Source organism: Hippoglossus stenolepis, chromosome 10 (assembly GCF_022539355.2).
Source record: "Hippoglossus stenolepis isolate QCI-W04-F060 chromosome 10, HSTE1.2, whole genome shotgun sequence".
In the NCBI taxonomy this organism is placed as follows: domain Eukaryota; kingdom Metazoa; phylum Chordata; class Actinopteri; order Pleuronectiformes; family Pleuronectidae; genus Hippoglossus; species Hippoglossus stenolepis.
In genome coordinates, this window is record NC_061492.1 from 4,443,168 (window position 1) to 4,464,317 (window position 21,150).

General features: G+C 41.7%; 3 protein-coding genes across 5 annotated transcripts; 2 read left to right on the forward strand and 1 right to left on the reverse strand.

Moving 5' to 3' along the window:
* The first annotated feature begins 931 nt into the window (after positions 1-931).
* On the forward strand, positions 932-6,857 carry arg2 (arginase 2). The gene is made up of 8 exons (XM_035168934.2): positions 932-1,199; positions 1,290-1,362; positions 4,434-4,608; positions 4,965-5,124; positions 5,279-5,373; positions 5,485-5,589; positions 5,726-5,862; positions 5,986-6,857. Exons 1-8 carry the CDS (start codon positions 1,086-1,088, stop codon positions 6,174-6,176), a joined length of 1,050 nt encoding a protein of 349 aa, XP_035024825.1. The 5' UTR covers positions 932-1,085; the 3' UTR covers positions 6,177-6,857.
* A 1,357-nt stretch (positions 6,858-8,214) lies between these two features.
* On the reverse strand, positions 8,215-12,122 carry vti1b (vesicle transport through interaction with t-SNAREs 1B). 2 transcript variants are annotated; one of them, XM_035168937.2, is made up of 6 exons: positions 11,883-12,122; positions 11,685-11,743; positions 10,738-10,935; positions 9,578-9,751; positions 9,362-9,423; positions 8,215-9,093 (listed from the first exon to the last, which is right to left on the reverse strand). In XM_035168937.2, the coding sequence occupies exons 1-6, from the start codon at positions 11,977-11,979 to the stop codon at positions 9,000-9,002; spliced, it is 684 nt and encodes a 227-aa protein (XP_035024828.1). In that variant the 5' UTR covers positions 11,980-12,122; the 3' UTR covers positions 8,215-8,999. The 2 variants fall into 2 exon arrangements, 1 of the variants encoding a protein (XP_035024828.1); XR_004697712.2 differs by having other exon boundaries at positions 9,032-9,093; positions 9,564-9,751.
* Positions 12,123-12,927: 805 nt separating this feature from the next.
* On the forward strand, positions 12,928-20,828 carry rdh12 (retinol dehydrogenase 12). 2 transcript variants are annotated; one of them, XM_047341755.1, is made up of 7 exons: positions 12,928-13,117; positions 13,657-13,772; positions 14,288-14,443; positions 14,560-14,664; positions 15,304-15,513; positions 18,097-18,286; positions 19,514-20,828. In XM_047341755.1, exons 1-7 carry the CDS (start codon positions 13,044-13,046, stop codon positions 19,614-19,616), a joined length of 954 nt encoding a protein of 317 aa, XP_047197711.1. In that variant the 5' UTR covers positions 12,928-13,043; the 3' UTR covers positions 19,617-20,828. The 2 variants fall into 2 exon arrangements, with proteins under 2 accessions (XP_047197711.1, XP_047197710.1); XM_047341754.1 differs by having other exon boundaries at positions 12,932-13,117; positions 13,654-13,772.
* The last annotated feature ends 322 nt before the right edge of the window (positions 20,829-21,150 follow it).

The following is a 21,150-nucleotide window of genomic DNA, read 5'->3' on the forward strand; positions in this document are numbered from 1 at the left end:
AATTAAGTTATCCAGTATCACACAAAACAGTCAAAAACAAGAGCATAAGAATAATAAAAGGTCAAAATAGGTCCAGAATAAGTTCTCTGCAGTGGGATGAAAGTCTGACCACCAGAACTACTACAAAGTTGTGACTGTAAATATGAGCTAAAGGAGATATTGACAATATAAATGTTTTAAGTATAAGTAACAGAGGCAGAGTATTGAAGCCAAATATAAATACAGATTTAAAGATAAATCACTGTAGCTATAAGTTGTGCGTTAGACTAACATAGCCTGTGAAATTGTGGTACAGCAGATGTAAGGTGAAAAGAATAAAACTTGAAATATAAAGCTAGAGATATAAAAAAAATCTAAAATCAAAATAAAGATAAACATAGGCATTAAGAAAGCATAGGATTTGAACTTTTACACATGTAAGCTGTAGTTTGTACTGCGAGCTGACACCTGTTCCTGCAGAAATAGGTGGAAAGATGTGGGCACTGGAAAAGGGCCTGACCTGAAACCTGATCTGTTTTTGGCTCCTGGACTCGTGTGGACGCACAATCAGGACCAACGCTTTAATGTAAACAAGCAGATCAGCCCCCGCTCCGCTGCGTCTCTGGAAATTTCCACCTCGACGAGACTCTGCGGTAAAAAAAAAAAAGGGGATTCACAACAAACACATGGGGAAACGTCCTTACCGCGCAGGCCACGCCCACCGGACGAACCCACTTCCTGCGCCGCCTCCCATTGGCTGGCGCGAAGGTGTGTCGTGGGCTCTGACGTCACAGCTAAACGAGGAACAGGACGTTCTAGTTGAAAAACGCGGTGTAAACTCGCATCGCGGCGGATTATTTCGGCGCAGTGTGCGTGTTAAAGTTGCGTTAAATGCGGAAGAACCCGGCCGTGACTCACCGGTAGCGGTGACCCGGTCCCTCCGCCCCGGCAGCTCATGAATATTCAGCGGACGGAGGAGGCTTAAGACCCGGCCCCCAGCATCCGACAGAGAGCGCAACGACCCGGCGCGCTTTCGTCAGACTCTTTCCGCTGCGCTGTCTGGAGGCTGTCTGCGCATTTTCTCTCGTCACATCCCGCGGAGGAAGATGGCTTTCAGGGGACATGTACACCGCTTTCTCAGGACTCAACTCGGCCACTGCTGCACACAAAGCCGGCCTCAGTCCGTGGCGGTGCTCGGGGCCCCGTTTTCCAGAGGACAGGTAAGAAAAAGCTCGGTGAGAAGTTAAAGTAGATTTTTAAACCGTTAATCGGTCACTCAGCTTCCTCGTGGGTTGTTTTGTGTCCGACAGAAAAGGAGAGGAGTGGAGCACGGACCCAAAGTCATCAGAGATGCGGGGCTCATCGAGAGGCTGTCCGGGCTGGGTAGGTGAGGGGAAGGGGGCTCGTTATGTAACCGAGGCTGTTATTCAGAGCCTCCGGTTCTTCAGTCGGTACTTCAAATCACCGGGAGACACCTGACGTGAGAACCGGAACAGGATCTTTTCTGGTTCCTTAAATATACTGTACTTCCCACTGTTAAAGACATAGTTTAAATAGGTTAAATCCACATCATCTATACGTGTTGGTTCTTTAAATATACTGCACTTACCACTGTTAACGACCTAGTTTAAATAGGTTAAATCCACATCATCTATACGTTTTGGTTCTTCAAATATACTGCACTTACCACTGTTAACGACCTAGTTTAAAAAGGCTGAATCACCATCATCCGGTTTCATTTCCATGTGGACGTTACAAAGTAGTGTGGCAGCAGAATAACGGCCAAACAGGCGCAGTGCACGAATTCCATCAGTGAAATTACATAATGATGGAAATCCCTGTTGAAATGTGATAATGGTGAAGAAATGGTTGAGCACAGACCAAAAGAGACTCCAGTCTTACGACACAGGGGATAAAGGTCCTCGCACAGGTTCACATGACCTATTACCACAGGACACTGTGGTAGAAGTCAGGCTGATTTGTCATCTCTCGTTATTCGTGGTGCCACATGTCTGGTTTGGTCACTGGCTCCCAGCTCAACGTGCTCTGAGAGGAGGATTGTTTCCACTGGCGTCACTGCAGACTCACTCAACTGCACTGTAACCACGCTCCGCCCCCTTTTTCTTTATCGTGGCGTTATTGTTCTGCGGACAAAAGGGGAAGAGCCGCTGCTGCTGCTCTGCAGATGTAAGAGGACGCCTCGAGCGGAAAGAATCCTCCCTTTATTCCAGCGAGGTTAGGTCACCGAGTTCGCATTGTGCTTGGAATTAGAAAGGTCCCACAGCTAGGACAGGAGTTATGCTGTAGGGGGGATTTAAATATACCACTGAGAATGATCAGGTCACTATAACGTCAGGCCTAGGGTGCTTAAAGTCTATTTGTGGTCTAGACACAGTTAAGTCCTCTATGAGCACCAAGGACGCTACAGATTAATGCGCTGCCATAGCTCACACTAAATACATTCAGTCCAAGTCAACAGGGCTTCATCTCATGATCTGCTTTATAATGTGCAGTAATTACATGACAGTTGTCTGTTTTTATTCATTAAGATCATTATAATAAAACTGTGTTATATCACTCAGGTTACAAAGTGTGTTGCATAACATATCAGAATAAACACTGAACAAGACCAAACGAGAATAATTTATAATTTATGTAAAATATCATAAACAAACATCTGTTCAAACCAGTTAAACCGGACTTTATATAATCATTTAAAAATTATAGTTATTCCAAAGGTTTCAAGACTGTGTTGACTGCAGAATATTTGAACTGGGATACCATACATATGATAATGTTTCTATAAATACACCACAGATATAAGCCTACTATCATGATACCTCAGTTCACATGAACACAGAGTCCCACGGACTCTTAGTTCCCATGTGAATCTAACAGAGAGATCAGTGGTTGTTGGTGACATGAGCTGTGTGACCATGCGATGGATAATTCAGGTGTGTGACAGTTAAGGCCATTAGTACCTGTTGGAGCCAATTAAACAGACCCAGAGAGGCAGAGAATGTGCCAGGTAATCTGTTATCAGCTGTAAACACAAGCTGTTGTGCAACAAGCTCAGCCCCCCCGCCCCCCTCATCACTTTGTTCTCCGAAACTGACACTGTCACAACTGCATGCAGTAGTTAGTTATGTCACTGCAGTTTAGCAGCATTAGATATGTTAAAGGCTCAAATCTTGTTGTTAAATCTTGGTCTAGAATACAATAAAGACATGAAAGACATTTTTTATGTTATAGACGGGTTAGCGGCAGATGGGTGTGAATCCATGGCTTGTTTTGAAAGAACCACTTAATTTGTGTTTAAATTATTTGCCGCAGCTTCATGGTGATACTAAATCAAAAATACACAAATCTGCCATATTATTATCAACACTCAGTGTGGCCAGGGAGAGTGGAAACGTGAGGAAATGAGGGAAATGGTCCAACTGGCCAGGGGTCGAACCAGGGAGTCTCTTCTTAGGGTACTAGTTCCCACGTGGTATGTGTTCTAACCATTTAACCAGCAGGTCGCCCCTGATTTATTATAGGGATGATCATAACGATGACAACGACCCCCTTGCTTTTTGAAATATTAAGCTAGAATACAAAATAGTAACATAACTGAAATTCAATATTACTTCAAAATTAAAAGTGCTATTAAAAAAAAACCTTGAGTTTAATTTAGTTTTTTGAAATGTGCTTAGTCTTCTGAACCAAACCCAAAGTGAACTAAATACCACGTCGTCTCGACCATCACACCGTCATGGTTGGTTTCACTTTGTAGAAACAGTTTGAATGAAACATTCATATAATCAAAGCAACACTCACTGGGATTTAACTACAGTAAACACAGCAGCTATAAACTTTGATAGAATAGGCTTTTTTAATTATCTTGCAATAGATGTTCAGGATTGCAAGAAGACAAGGGCTATTCCTGTCCTGTCTACGAATGGCAATGAACCTCATTGGTTCCCCTTGGATCAGCAGAGTAACGCAACACTGCCATCAAAGCTCACATTGCCAGATGAACCCTCAATATGGTGGATCACATCACTTGTTTACTTCACAGTCGGCACCCCCTCGTCTTTAAATTCTGCAACAGCCAATGCACAGGGTGGCCTGGACTGACTGAAACCTGAGCTGGGGAGGGAAACGGGGCAAATGGAAAGTGCTCTGTCACTAATGTTCCACTTGCTTTGAATGACTCAGCCTCACCGGACTGCAACTTTTCATCCTAAAGCGGCACCTGCAGTCGTCAAAATACAAATGATTCTTTCAAATCAGACACCGGGGATGTGTCCTGAGGATTAGAGAGATTGTCAAGAAGCCTCAGATGCCAGGTTGCTTCCATGTCACAGGCTGACACGCTGAACACCTGCTGAGTCACTGTACACTGCATCGAAAGAGTGACCCTGCACAAAGTGTCTCCATCTAACGGCAGCTTGTTGTCGGCTCCTCAGATTACTCTGTCCATGACTTTGGAGACCTCAGCTTCCACCACCTGGAGAAGGATGAACCCTACATGGACGTGAAGTTCCCTCGCTCTGTGGGTGCAGCCAATAAGATGCTGTCTGGAGCAGCGAGCAGAGCCATCGGAGCGGGCCACACCCTCGTCATGCTTGGTGGTGATCACAGGTAAATGAGCTCAGATTATGGGATCTACAGAGAGTTAAATGTACTGCAACTCAAGATCATGAAAAACCCAGAGCCTGAAATCATGCAGTGTGATTTCTGTAGTATTTTAAGTGTCACAGTGAAACAAAGAACCCCCCACCCCCAGGAAACACATGATGGCAAACCACAACATGTTTCTCATGTTATCAAAATCATAATCAAAGTGCATACACAGAAATATTAGTAAAGCGGAAGTGGAAGCCGCCACCAACATCACACACAGTGACACACATTTAAACGTTTCTATTCTCGAACCTTCTATTTATCTATTCTGATAAACACCAGATGTTTAAAAGACTGTCCTCTCCTTTTCACAGCCTGGCTATCGGGTCAGTGAGCGGTCACGCCCAGCAGTGTCCCGACCTGTGTCTCATCTGGGTCGATGCTCACGCAGACATAAACACGCCCATAACCTCTCCATCAGGAAACCTGCACGGCCAGCCTGTGGCATTCATGCTCAAAGAACTACAAGACAAGGTGAGGAGAAGCCTTCAGCTAAATGTAAATGCACTTCAAATGCACTCCCGGCGCCACTAACATATTCCGATACATATTCTGATGGTGGAGGATAATTTTATTCCCCACATTTGCATAAATTCCATATTAAACTATATTCTACCATCCACCACAGATGCCAGCTATCCCAGGGTTCTCTTGGGCGAAGCCGTTCCTCTCCTCGAGGGACCTGGTCTACATCGGTCTGCGGGACGTGGACCCCGGAGAGCGGTAAGTGGATACCAGCACTTTACTGTGTGTGGCTGATGTGAACTTCCCACACTTTAGCACTGGGAGAGTAGTTTTAACTTCAATTTTTGAATTGAATTGTGTTCATTGCAGCAACATCCTGAAGAACCTGGGTATCCAGTACTTCACCATGAGGGATATCGACAGACTGGGCATCCAAAGGGTTATGGAGATGACTTTTGACCATCTTATGGCAAGGTATGTTCAAGTGATGACGATATTCCACGACTGTTTCAATAAGGTTTAATGTATGTTACTGTTTATGCGATTAAGTCAAGTTTGTCCATGTCTGAACTATCAATTCAAACTTTCTCTTTCTCACCTTCTTGAACAGAAAACAGCGACCGATCCACTTGAGCTTCGACATCGACGCCTTCGACCCGTCTCTCGCCCCCGCCACAGGAACGCCAGTGAACGGAGGTTTGACCTACAGGGAGGGAATGTACATCACAGAGGAAATCCATAACACAGGTACGAAGAAATACAAATACACGCATGTCTGCAACAGCTTGAAGAGACGACACCATGTTGTCAATAAAACACTTCCATTGGTTTTAGTGTAAGTATCTAACTTGTGACTGTGTTGCTGTGCAGGCCTGCTGTCAGCCATGGACCTGGTCGAGGTGAACCCCGTGCTAGGGGCCAACCGAGAAGCCGTGGAGGCCACCGCCTCTTTAGCGGTCAACGTCATTGCGTCGTCTCTTGGACAGACGAGAGAAGGGGCTCACGTGTCCATCGATGAGATTCCATCTGCGAAGGACGACACAGAGCAGCTCCGCATCTGAGGGCGTAAAGTGAAGCTATGGACTGTATCAACGTCATCCCTGAGCATTCCGCCAGTTCAAGACTGAAAAGACTGATTCTAACTGTAGCTCAAATATTTTGTTCCCATCTCTTTGCTGTTTATTGTAGTGTTTTAAAAAATTATTTATGAAACCTGTGAGAGATGTTTACATAGATTATTAACCCTAACCCTTTAGAAACCACTACTCTTATTGATGGGAAGACTACTCACTGTAACAGCAATGCTAACTTATTTTGTATGTAAAGTAATAAGTTAAGTATTCGAGGACGAAGTTGCCACATATTTATGATGTGTTTGGTTTACAAGTTAATGAACCTGCCTCAGAGGTATGATGAATCAAGACGTAGTTTGAAGTCCACAGCATGGATTCTGAAAACTGTGTCTGTGCCAGTTAGTAAAAAACTAGTAATGATGTGTTTGCACTTTTGGACCAGGTGTGGTTACTGTATTTTCTTTAGAGTTTTTGTATTTACACATTGAACCTACTAGTACAGTACATGTACTAGACTTACTGTGTGTATAAATATGAACTGATGATTAATCAGTTTTTTGCTCACAAATGAAGTGAGTGACCGATGTTTGACGTGATGAGGCCACTGAATGACTTGTCCTTGTAACAGAGTTTATATTTTGGTCTCCCATAAATGTGCTGACATTTTTGGTTCATGTGTACAGTTGTATTATTGACTCCCTCATTTTACTTTATTAAGGAATCCAGTAAAACTTCAATGTTTTAACTTCTACATAAGAAAACAGGCTCCGTGAGCCCACACACTGTGTGTGTGTCAACAACCTTTAGCGTGGACCATGTTACTTAACATGTTAATATTTGCACTAACAGTAAAAGCTCAGTTAAAGTATTAGAGTAAACTGGGGATGTGACAGTAATATTAGTAGTTCTGCAAGTGTATATCATACAATTTTTGATGATGAAAAAGTGATGATGAAAAATCGCCAAAGTCCAAACTCGTTTTTATCCTCTGGGAATATCAGGACAGAATTTTGTGAGATAATTCACGAGTGAATTTTTCAATCTGACTGGAAGAGCACTCGGAGATCAGATACCTCCACCAAGGCTGACTGGCAACTTTATCACGTTGAAGTGACTCACATTAAACAAATGCAAAATATCCACCACTGAAGCTAAGAGGAATATTTGTTACAGTAGTTTTTGCGTCAGCCTGTGTAAGTTTCTTCTGAGTCATTTGGAGTCATCCTCTAACGACCATGACTGACTGTGGAAAGAATGTAATGGCAACAGATCAGTAGATATTGAGTTATTTCCATTTGGACTGATTAACGCTGCCGTCAAGGCCACTACTACAAGGCCAATGTTGGGACTAGATACAGTATTATGAGAATCAATGGTCACATTGATACCTCCGCCAAGGTTATGTAAGATTACTCAGCTGAACCGTTTTGCAACAACCCACGTGACAACTTGTGGAGGGGCGGGGCATGACCCAAACAAATGAATTGGAGCGAATCCGGATAAACAGGCGGATCCATGAATTGATTTTCAGTTGTTTTATAATGGCAGGATGGGGCGTTGGTAGTTTCATAATGATTACTTGCACTAATAAAAAGTAATTCATTGTACAAAAGAAAGGAACTTAAGGCCAGAAAAACAGGTGTGCTTGTGTTTTAGGTTTTCAGGAAATGTAGACACACATTTCAGATACAAGCTAAATAAATTATTAAATGTCCTCTCCCCCCCACTCCCCACCTCATCCACACAACGAGGTCACTGCAGCAAGGCATGATCTCTAACGCAGAAGAACAACACTGTGGCAGATGTGCCACTTCAAGAACACATCACTAAAAATAACCTTATCACCTATTATTTGAGAATTAATTCCATAGTAACAGATGCTGTTTACCCAGCACTAACCCGGCCTGGGCCGGGGCTTCAGCCTGGAAATCATCCTCATCTGTGACGTCAGTTCCACAGTGGATGTTTTTTCAAAGCTTTGGCCTGCTTGGCTGCATTCCCTGGAAATACCAGATACGATGCGAGATGAGGTTAAACATTACCTTTAATGTGTTGACTGTCAAATAAAGAATAAAGACGCTTGGTTCTGACAAGAGATTTTTGTGTTATACAGCGATTAGACAACATCATTAACATTTTTTACACATTCATACCTCATACATTCATGAGAAAATGAGCTCAAAATAACCATCTGGATACTGAGCATGAAAACTCTAGGAAAATACACTCGGCTGGTGCCATTTCATCAACATACTGTCGTTTAGATTCATAAACATAATAAACAATACAATAATGTAGAATACTAATAGAAAAGTATCCCAATAAGATCATTTTTAAAAACTCACAGAGCTGATATAGCAACGTCTGTCATTTCATGAGTACTTTCACCAAACCACAGAATCTTTACATGATGCAGTAATTCAACCAAACGCTGACTCATCCAGGATCCTCTCTGGAATCTGCAGCAGCCAGAACACAGTTCCAGAGAATCCTCCCACAGGGCATCATTGGCATTAACAGTCTGAGAAAACTCAATCTCAGTTCACAGTTTTGTCCTGTAGGTTTAGTCCCATTGACAGGTTTGTTTTTCCCGTTGAACGAACTCCACGTGCTCAGGGACAAAATCTTCTCTCGGTGAAGCTTCAGTTCCAACCTGAGTCTTCTTATTGTCCTTCTTTGCACTAATATGAAACAGTTGGCTGGAGACAGCAGAACAGCATTATTGCTACTGGACAGTTGATGGAGACAGATGCGGAGAATCGGGTTTTGCTCTTGGATCAAGAGGTTGAGACTCTTCTGAGTTTGGGAAGTTTATTTTCGGAAGAACTTCAGGTAAATCACAGCGCCCAGGATCGCCAGCTCCATTAGAATGATCACACTTAACAGCAACTTGTTTGTCATCAGCCTACAAGATGGAAAGAAAATGAATGGAGGCTCTGGTCATTATTCCACAATCATTCACAAGGAAGATTTTATTTAATGTGTTTATTGAAACTAATATCATCTCTGTGGATTAAAAAATTAGTTCAATAAATGAGCTCAATTTGTGTATTGACTGAAGAGAAGAATCTTAATTTTACTTGTTTATAAGTTTAGCATTCATTCACTTATTTGATCAAATTGAATGTAATAATATAAATTAAGTGTATAACCTCCTCTAGGACAACACTCACCGCCGAGACATGGCACGAAGGATCTTTCGACTTTGACTGAGGTTCTCTCCAGTGGTCACCAACTACACAAAAAGACAGAAGAGATTTAAAAAACAGATTACATCATATGCTTCTCTTAAGACTGACCACAACTAGACTAAATTATACCAACCCAAAAGCATGGTAACTGGACATATTCAAATCGAAATAGCATTTTAATCACGTGCTGATTCTCACTCTGCTCCTGGTGCGGTCCAGCTGCTCGCGCTGCTCCCCCAGCTCCTCGATGATGTCGGTACCGATGTGCTCCGTCTCTGCAGCGATGCGTTGGCTGCGTTCAATGCTCTGACTGGCGTTGTTCAGAGAGTCTGTGCCCTGGAGGAGCAGGGTTCTCTGGGACTGCAGGTGAGTCTGCATTCAGTGTGGGGAGAAGGGACAGAGCATCACAGGATAAATGATGCTGAACAAAACATATTTACAGGAGGAAATAAACGTTCACTCCCTTAGATATCAACTAGTTCATATGGGGAGTTATTCCACAGTAAAATGTTGATCTCTGTGTGCAAACTTTCTCTTGTCATCACATACCTCTACATAAACATCTGTATTATTTTCTTAATTTCGTCAACACACAGCTTTTAAAGGTCGTTTTGAAAGACACTGAAAATGTCTGTTTGTAAATACATTTTATATAAGCCAGTATTTACAGGAAGAAATTATTTACAGCGAAACCAGAAATACAAACATAACCAATAACAGTATATTTACATTCTCATGGTGTTATATTTCATATATTTTCCTTTTTCCTTTGACATATTAGATTTTTCTTTTGTAAGTAACTTATTAAAGCTGCGTCCTCTCCAAACATGTTTGTGTGGAGAGTTTTGTTCTGTTTTTTCACGGTGGAACTACTCGTTTAGTTCTGCCACTCGACCGTTGCTCAGCAACACCACATTGTTTACTCCAGGGATCAGCTGATGACGCTGAAGCCGGCCGGTTGGCGACTGGGAAAGCGGCATCCCCGCTGAACTTTCCAGAAAAACACACCGGGGTTGCAGAGGAAAAGGATCGGTGAGGAGGCTTTGATGTCTTTTGTTACCCATTTCCATGGGTAACAAAAGACATCAAAGCCATCCTTAATGAGAAGAAGAGGACTTTCAGAGGGGACAACAGGGAGGAAGTGAGGACTATTCAGAGGAACCTGAAAATCAAGATCAAGGAGGCAAAGGACAGCTACAGGAGGAAGCTGCACTGGGCTAAGAACACTGAGACTGAGGTCCTTCAACATCTGCCGGATTCTGATTCAAATATCCATACTGCAAACAGTCACACAGACATGTAAGGTGTCCTGGGTCTGTCCCTCTCGTGGTGAAATGCTCAAACAGCCTCACACTCACACTCTGCTGATTCTCTGATGAGTAGATGCCGTGGTGACTTCCTCCCACTGGCTGGGACGAGGAGCCAAAGCTGGGAGCAGAGTTCTTCATGTCCCTCTGCAGTTTGCCCAGATCCCGGCGGTACAGGCGCAGCTTCGTAGCCATTCCGTTTCGATAAGAAGACGGGGCGCCGCGCAGCTCCTCCTCCATTCCTTGTAACTGCAGACAGATAAGCACAGGACCTTTCTCTGTTATGGTCAACGTCACACTGGTTCTCAAAGGATTATGGTGGGAACAATGTTTGCAAGGAAGCTCCATAGTAGCAAAATAAAGCAGTTAAACAAGTAATTGATATTAATTATAATGTATATGTAATAAAAAATTATAACAATTTTACCAGTATGAAAATGTTTACTATACACAATGAACAAAACCAAAAAGATGCAAATGAATGCGTATGTTTCATTTAATAAATATCTTAATATAAGCTCAATATGTACTTACTTACTTTTTTAATAGTTATAGTAGACAGTTTTTGATTAAACCGTAAAATAGCAAGTCTCAGTTACATTTCCTTTGCAGTGAGGGTTCGATAACGACATTTTGGGAATCATTTTATGTTTTACTCCCCGATATATGAATATAGGAAATATTTGACTCCCTAACACTGAGGGCTGAATACTATATATTACACAGTTGCTGTTGTTGTTGTGTTGTTGATGTTGTGTGTGTGTGTGTGTGTGTGTGTGTGTGTGTGTGTGTGTGTGTGTGTGAGTAGAATGTTTTTACAGATTGTTGATGAGCAATAAAGTTCCAGCTCATCTCTGTCAACTCTAATCACAGTGTTTCTAAATCACAAACTGAGGGAAGGTTTTAAAACGTAAACAAGTTCATCAATAACAAACAACACTAGAATTAAAAAGTGAAAGTAGACGTCCAGAAGAATAAACAAGGTCAGAGCAGCTCACCACTTCTTCAGCTTCCCCATTTCTCTCATCGAAGGTCCTCACCAACCTCTTCCTCTCCTCTGCGGAAACAACACAAGCTTTAACTTAGTACAGTAAATAACTCATCATCAGGAGAACTGGTTGTGTTGTAAGTTAGTTAGTTAGCTGGTTAGTTAGCTGGTTAGCTGACGTCAACATGAACAGCAGCAGTGTGTTTACCTCCCTGGCTCATCGCAGCTCGGTCTGGAATCAGCTTCAGCTCCTCGAACATCGAGCTGAAGATTTCGTGCAACTTCTCGAACTCCTCCGACGACATCTCGAATCGACTGGTCGACGTGTGGTCGGTTGTTATTTATTCTGTCAGACAAAACGCGAATAACGATCAAGACGCCACTGACTCGATCTAATAATCAGATCTCATCGACTCTTCCGCAGGATGGACCTCGTGACTGACAGCCTCCCGCGCCTGACCGGAAATCAACAATAATAACAAGGTTTTTAATAATATCCTGGTGAAACTAATACTTAAAAATGAATAAGACAAGATTTAACTTACACTTTTTAGAAAATAATAACAGATCTGAGGGAAAGAAACTCAAAAACCACCCGATGACAATTCTAATCAGGCGCTACGTAGACAGGCGGTCACAGGAGCTTTGGGGGAAATGTAGTTTTCAAACATAACTAGGAGACAAAACTGTATTAATATTGATTATTCATTTTATTATACATGTTTTGAATTGGGTTTTGAATTTAAGTTTTGAATTAGATTTGAATGAAATTGTAATTACAAAAAAATCGAATTCATAATATATTTTTATACTATTTTTTAATTCTATTTATTTGAATTCAAAATGTTTAGGATGTAAAATCATTTTGTGTTCCCCTTGAGATATAATGCACCTTTTAAAATTTAGCATATTTATATTTGTTTATTGTGAATATTGCTTTTTATTTTCTCATGATATAGTTGAATTCCTGTGTATATGTATCATAATGTACGATAAAGCCTCTGGAGACACATAATCCATTAAAATGTAAAAAAAAATCTTCTTTATCATAAAAATAATGCAATTCCCTCTAATGGAACAACATATCATATGATAAAATACTAACACAAGTTGCCACAATAAAAGTCAACACAACATGCCAACATAAATAGTTTGTAATCCTAATGTAAAGGAATGAAACCAGCCTGTGTGTCACCTTCTACCCAGGCTATAAAAACTACAATCCCATGATGCCCCTGGCGGTATGTGTGCACGCTCCGCCCCCCCCTCTCTCTGCCTTTGACATCAGCTGTTTGCTTGTTTCCTCCTCCTCAGCTGCAGCTTCTCTCTCAGCCTCGGAACCACAGACGAGCAGAGGATCCGCTGCATCATGTGGTTTTTTGCGATAGTCGCTGGACTCGGAGCGGTGACGTTGCTGGTGCTGTTGTTCGCATCACACATAAGGTGAGCGGCGACCAATGCACTCACGTAACCCAGTCAGGGCTGGATTGTGGTTTGGTTGACAGGACAGAACATTGCACTGTTATTATATCTAAGGATGCGTTTCCGTTATAAAAGCACTGTGCGTCATATGTCATATTTAAGGGGTTATTTCCAAACCCTCTACTCGATGCTGATGTATTGTCCTGAGCAGGGAATCAATGCAACAGAAAGGATGATGGAGCTGTGGGAGTTTTTTTGCAGCCGGATGAACCGGGTGTCTTCCACCTGAGCTGGGCCAATCAGGAGCCCGAGCGTGGGGTAGTAGGTGTGCTCCTGTGCTTTCCCATTGGCTGCTTCGCCTCCCTGCTCAGTGGCGAGGGCCGCACGACGTTGACGCTCAGCAGTGGCCTCATCCCAAGTTTCTCTGTGAATTATTGAGCCATGGGTCCATATGTCCCAACTCCAATGGGGACAAAGGGGTTTATGGCTGCGGGAGGGACTGTCTGCTCTGGTGCAGGACAGAGATCTGAGTGTTAATCTGTGATGTGCATCAACAGAAGTTATGCAGCAGGAGGAGTGTGCAGGTCCCCGGCTCGTCTGGATGGGAAGACGGTCCTCATCACTGGAGCCAACACAGGGATTGGGAGGGAGACCGCACGGGATCTGGTGATGAGAGGTGACCTTTTGGTTTTTACCGTGAAATGCAGGATTTAAATTCAGTACAACACCTCCTTATTACATCCGACAAGACCAAACTGGGAGGCTGTAAGGAAAATGTACTGATGCTATGAAGAATAAATACTTTATAAAATCATAATTCATGACAAAATTAATCACAATCCACCAGGCCGAACAATCCTACACACGACCGTCTAGTTCTTACAGTAGAAATATAAAAGAACTAGAATGGCACTCACACAAGTACCAACAGTACCGTTAAATTCAATCACGCTGCACCAAATTACACACTTTAATCATTCCTCTAAATATGAATGATCTTATTCATCAAGATCCATGAATAATGTCCCTCAGAAATCAACAAAACTGTTGTGAAACGTCTTTTCTCACAACGTTAAATAAAAAAGTTCCATCCCCTGATCCGGATCCAAAAATAACGGGCCCTTTCCTGACTAGTGTGAATGTAGTTTGTGTCTCGTTCACAGTTTACAAAATGATTTGTTCACATGGCAGGGGCTCGGGTGATCATGGCATGCCGAGACGTGGAAAAGGGCGAGGAGGCTGCGGCCAGCATACGAGCCGCGTACCCCGATGCAGATGTGGAGGTTCGAGAGCTGGATTTGGCAGATACCTGCTCTATACGTGCCTTCGCACAGGAATTCCTCAGAGGTGACCACACAGAGGCGGTTTTAATACTCACATCCTCCTACAAAGCTCCAGAGTGTTGTTATTTAACAGGTATAACAGCGGCCATGTTTCTTTTATGTGATGTTCTCTTTACTCAGAGGTGAATCGTCTTCACATCCTCATCAACAACGCCGGCGTGATGATGTGTCCTTACACCAAAACCATTGATGGCTTTGAGATGCACATCGGAGTCAATCACTTGGGTAAGAACTCACTGAAGTTTACTGGAACCCACGAATCATTCAAACCTTAAACAGGACTGAAAATCTCACAGATAAACTGATCGATCGGATTCATCCAATGGAAATAAATCATTCTGCACATTTCATGCACAACTGGAAAGGCAACGCAGTCTTTGAAAAGTTCTGCTCAATAGTTTAATTTTGTAATATGTGCATGATAATAACAGATCCACCTTGAGAGGACATCAATATTAACAAATACAATGAATTCATGTTATTTCCATTGTTGTTATTCTCCCTCACGTACGTCTGATGCCATGTTCGACAAGAAAGTATAAGTTGAAATCATGTTTGACACAGAGAAAAACTCATATTTCAGAACTAAAATGGTTTTAATGTACATGTAAATTAAGATTAGCTGATTAAATTAAGTTTGTATCAGGGCTGGGCAATAAAACTATATTTGTGATTATTATAATTTCCATCAATAGCTGTATAACAATGGTTCAATATAGATAGGGATATATTTCTTGTGCATTTTTTAAACACAGTGATGGAGTTTCACACGTAATTGTTTGTCATCCTCTGGACATAAGAGTTTGAAACTCAGGAGCAAAAATCTGTCTTTAGACTTACGTACGTCTGTCTTACCTCCGACAGGTCACTTCCTGTTGACGTCGCTCCTGATCGGGCTGCTCAAGCGCAGCGGGCCGGCCCGAATCATCGTGGTCTCCTCTCTGGCACACAACTTCGGCTGGGTCCGCTTCCACGACCTTCACAGCCAGGGCAGCTACAACAGTGGATTAGCGTACTGCCAGAGCAAACTGGCAAATGTGCTGTTTACCAGAGAGTTGGCTCGTAGACTCAAAGGTACACAAACAAATACACACACACACACACACACACACACACACAAAACATGGGAGAACGCACAGATGGGCTGTTCTCTGGCAAATGTAGTAGCAGAGGGTTAGTGATGCTTTGTGTGATGATGAGGAGGAGGAGGGAAGAGATGAAAACTTCAAATGTTTACCTAATCAATGCTGCTAAAACCTTTATGTTGATGTTCTCCTTTACACTTGACATCCATTGCACTTCTGTCCGTCCTGGGAGAGGGATCCTCACATGTGGCTCTCTCTGAGGTTTCTACCTTCTTTTTTCCCTGTTAAAAGGGTTTTTAGGTAGTTTTTCCTTACTCTTGTTGAGGGTTAAGGGCAGAGGATGTCACACCATGTTAAAGCCCTATGAGACAAATTGTGATTTGTGAATATGGGCTATACAAATAAAATTTGATTGATTGATTGAAAACAAAATGTAGACTGACAACAAATGGTCCAAACGGTCTTTACTAACCCTTCGACCAGGTAGTACACTGAAATATCATTCTTTCTAAATTACACTATACGAATGCCAACCATGCCTGTGAGCATGTTGGAAGCCAATGTGCTGGATACAGTGAGAAGTGAATTTATAAATAATTTAAAGACCATTTTATTTACAGCTCCTTTAAGTATTTAACGTGACACTGCAGATGAGAAACCAACGAAATCTCTCATTGTGACGAGAGCAGTTTTGTTAAATTATGTCAAAGAAATGTGTTTTCTTTTTATTAGAGTTATTCATGTAAAGTTTAAGGTTAAACTGTACGATTTCAAGCCTCAATTACATTTCTTTGTCATAAGGGTTTGAAAACAACATCTGAGGAATCGTTGCCATTTTTAAAATATATATACACTACCGTTCAAAAGTTTGGGGTCACTTAGAAATTTCCTTATTTTTCAAAGAAAAGCACTGTTTTTTTCAATGAAGATAACATTAAATTAATCAGAAATACACTCTATACATTGTTAATGTGGTAAATGACTATTCTAGGTGGAAGCATCTGGTTTTCAAAATATCTACATAGGTGTATAGAGGCCCATTTCCAGCAACTATCACTCCAGTGTTCTAATGGTACATTGTGTTTGCTAATCGCCTTAGAAGACTAATGGATGATTAGAAAACCCTTGAAAACCCTTGTGCAATTATGTTAGCACAGCTGAAAACTGTTTTGCTGGTGAGAGAAGCTATAAAACTGGCCTTCCTTTGAGCTGGTTGAGTATCTGGAGCATCACATGTGTGGGTTCGATTATACTCTCAAAATGGCCAGAAAAAGAGAACTTTCATGTGAAACTCGCCAGTCTATTCTTGTTCTTAGAAATGAAGCTATTCCATGTGAGAAATTCGAAGAAACTGAAAATGTCCTACAACGGTGTGTACTACTCCCTTCAGAGAACAGCCAAACGGGCTCTAACCAGAGTAGAGGAAAGTGGGAGGCTCCGGTGCACAACTCAGCAAGAAGACAAGTATATTAGAGTCTCTAGTTTGAGAAATAGACGCCTCACAGGTCCTCAACTGGCAGCTTCTTTAAATGGTACCCAAAACGCCAGTGTCAGCGTCTACAGTGAAGAGGCGCGACTCCGGGATGCTGGCCTTCTAGGCAGAGTGGCAAAGAAAAGCCATATCTGAGACTGGCCAATAAAAAAAAGATTGATATGGGCAAAGAACACAGACATTGGACAGAGGAAGATTGGAAAAAGTGTTATGGACAGACGAATCAAAGTTTGAGGTGTTTGGATCACACAGAAGAACATTTGTGAGACGCAGAACAGGTGAAAAGATGCTGAAAGAGTGCCTGACGCCATCTGTCAAGCATGGTGGAGGTAATGTGATGGTCTGGGGCTGCTTTGGTGCTGGTAAAGTGGGAGATTTGTACAAGGTAAAAGGGATTTTAAATAAGGAAGGCTATCACTCCATTTTGCAACGCCATGCCATACCCTGTGGACAGCGCTTGATTGGAGTCAATTTCCCCCTACAACAGGACAATGACCCAAAGCACACCTCCAAATTTGCAAGAACTATTTAGGGAAGAAGCAGGCAGCTGGTATGCTGTCTGTAATGGAGTGGCCAGCGCAGTCACCAGATCTCAACCCCATTGAGCTGTTGTGGGAGCAGCTTGACCGTATGGTACGCAAGAAGTGCCCATCAAGCCAATCCAACTTGTGGGAGGTGCTTCAGGAAGCGTGGGGTGAAATCTCTACAGATTACCTCAACAAATTAACAGCTAGAATGCCAAAGGTCTGCAATGCTGTAATTGCTGCAAATGGAGCATTCTTTGACGAAAGCAAAGTTTGAAGAACAAAATTAATATTTCAAATAAAAATCATTATTTCTAACCTTGTCAATGTCTTGACTATATTTTCTATTCATTTTGCAACTCATTTGATAAATAAAAGTGTGAGTTTTCATGGAAAACACGAAATTGTCTGGGTGACCCCAAACTTTTGAACGGTAGTGTATATATTTGCCAGATTATTATTATTATTGGATGTTTTAATCCCTAATGTCACTATTGGCCCTAAAACCCCACATCGCTCGGGCTCTAATCGTGAACCTGATCTGTTGTTCTCGCAGACACCAACGTGACCGTGAACTCAGTCCACCCGGGGACGGTGAACTCCGACCTGAGCCGACACTCGACCCTCATGACGATATTCATGACGTTCTTCTCCACGTTTGTAAAAACCCCGCGGGAAGGAGCCCAGACCAGCATCTACTGTGCTGTGGCCGAGGAGCTGCACTCTGTCTCTGGGAAACACTTCAGGTGGGTGACAACCAGTTGGATCAGAGTTCGGTTTTCTTTAAAACTATCAATCAACATATAAATGTACTCTTTTATTTATTTACTCATTCATTTAATCTCAAGATTTTCATCGTTTCCATTTCTTCATTGCACTGAAACTAATTTAATGTCTTAACTACTCTGTGTATGTTATGTTTTTATGTCTGTGAAGCACTTTGTAAACCAAATAAAATGTATTAATTAATTGATAAAAGAAAATCAATTAATCAAATTAATCGGGGTAATAAGACTTCAGAGTCTGCAGCAAAGCTCTGTGAGGTAAATGTTCTAAATGTTAACGCTAGCTTGCTAATGTTTAGCATTAATAGATAATAGATAGTTGTCAGGACTTTTATCTCGAAAAACTAAAATGTCATTGTGGCTGTCGTGGCAATTTCTGCAATCCCACCTTAACAACGAGGAACGAGACACAATTCTCTTACAGTATTGTCACAATTTAATGCTCAGAGCATGGTGCATACGACAAAGGTTAGTTTGTAATATGCACACCGATGGGAAACAGTTCTTTGTCTTTATACATTTGGCTCATCTCTCCCACTCTGGTTGGGTTTGTTACAAAGTCAAAGGTCAGGATCTTCTGATGACATCAAGGCAACAATGCTTTAGTTAAAGCAATCAGGCCAAGATTCATTCAGTTGTACAGGATACAGCATGATCAAGGTTACATTGTATGAGATTCAATCATGATCAATCAAAGGGGAAATTAACATGATCATATTGTGGTCAAAATGTTACATTTCCCTTACAGTGGCGCTGTGGAAAAAGTCGGGATCACCAAATTAATAAGGAATTATCCTCTGGGGACCATGAATGTCCATTCCAAATTTAATGCTAATCCATGGATCAATAACATCAGCATCCTGCTATCTTGATAAAATGATAAATTCCTATTAGATAAATCGGTTCAATTAAAACTTTAAAAAACAAAAAGTATATTCAGGAAACGAGAGCCATTTTAAAATTGTCAATATAGAAGTTAGGCTTGATCATAAGTGGCCACAGGACGTGATGATACTGGAAAGTCAGTAGAGATCCTCCCATTGCCTCATTTTAAAGTCCCCCCCCCCCTTTATTCTTGCCACCACACATAAGGTGAAAGACAAATTAGCTCCCTGCTCCTCGGGGGGGATGACTCACATTATCATAAGCCTTTACATAATGATCCTTCCCCCCCGTCTTTCCTTTCAGCGACTGCGCCCCTGCCTTTGTCGCCCCACAGGGAAGAAGTGAGGAGACGGCGAGGAGACTGTGGGACATCAGCTGTGAGCTTCTCGCTATCGAGTGGGACTGATTGAACTTTTAACCTTCGTCTCTTTCGGGGCCTCGTTCACACGTACATGGGTATTTTCTTTTCAAATGAAGTGTTTCGTTCACACTGAGGTTTGAGGTCACTGAAAACTGAACCTTTTTAAAACTCCTCCCAGGTTGAAGATGTTCAGTAACTCAGTTTTCAGTGTGATGTCATTGTCGTTCCCCTGCCGGAACCAGTTGGGGTTATAGCACCGCCTGTTGGTTTGGTACGATACGGACCACGTGTTTTTTGCATTTTCATGGGGACATAGATTTATATATTAAACCCCCCCCCCACCATTTTACTAAATACCTGTGTACATGTGGAGCCGGCCTCGGTTCAATAAGGACTTCTCATCCTTTCTGCCATCAGTCATTTCATTTGTTTAATTATGGTTTTGATGTTCTGAACTTTGATGATTCTTACCTAATAGGCAGTCAGGTAACTGTAAGAGCTACTGTAAGTTGCTTTTTTTTGTGAAATAACTAAGTAATTACAATATGATGAAACTTGAAAATGTTGATGCTGTACAAAACCATTCGACGGTACTGTCACGTAATCACGAATAACTCGTTGACCCGATATATTTTTTGTGACACAATGCGACGACCGTGCAGGCAAAAAAAAAAAAAACTTGACGTATTGTAATGCTTGTGGGCTACTGTGAAGGGTCAAGCCAGGGTTCAAGACCAGCATCTTTATCGGAAGTTGCGTGTTTTGAAAGAGTTCAGAAATTGCAGCTAAATTGCTTCACTTTCGTGCCAGCATTTCTAAACAATTGCAGGGTTTCTTACGGTGTTTCCAGGTCGACTTCAAAAAATATATAATTAGTAAACCATTGGAGATCAGCGTCAGTCTGACCCACGACTACTGCTTGAATTGCATAAATGTATTTTGTGATAATCGTAGGACATGTAGGTTATAAGAAAGCTTTTTTCTATTTGAACCGAGATTTAGAATCATGACACTGCAATATTTACAGAGTTGTTTTTCCATTGTCATTGCCAAAAACTGCACATTCCCGGAGGAACCGTTTTTGCATTTGTAAAGATTTCCCTCCCTCCTCATGTTTCCTTCTCAGCATTCACACACAAGGTTGCCAAGAGTTTACATTCTGTGTTTTATACAAGTGAAATATGCCTTTTACTACACGTACATTCATGTTAAGAGTTGAATGTTTACATTTGATGTAAATAAACAGAAATATTGCTATAAAGGCTGCTGTGTCAATCCTTTGATATCTTCATCTAAACGCCGTCCGGAAAGAGGAGGAGGAGTTCTCTAACCGATGGAGTTGAATCATCAGCATAGAAGAGAAGTGTAAAGAGTCTCAACGAAAATATTAAAGAAAAGTTAAACATTTTGGGAAATACTTTTATTCCCTTTATTTCAAGAGTTAAGTTAAAAGATTTGGAAAACTCAGTCTTTACGTTAAGTTAGCATTAGCTTGGTGTTGATCAAACAAACGGGAACTAAAAAGTGGTACAAGTTCTTCTCATCTAACTACTGTAATAAAGCAAATAAGCACATTTCC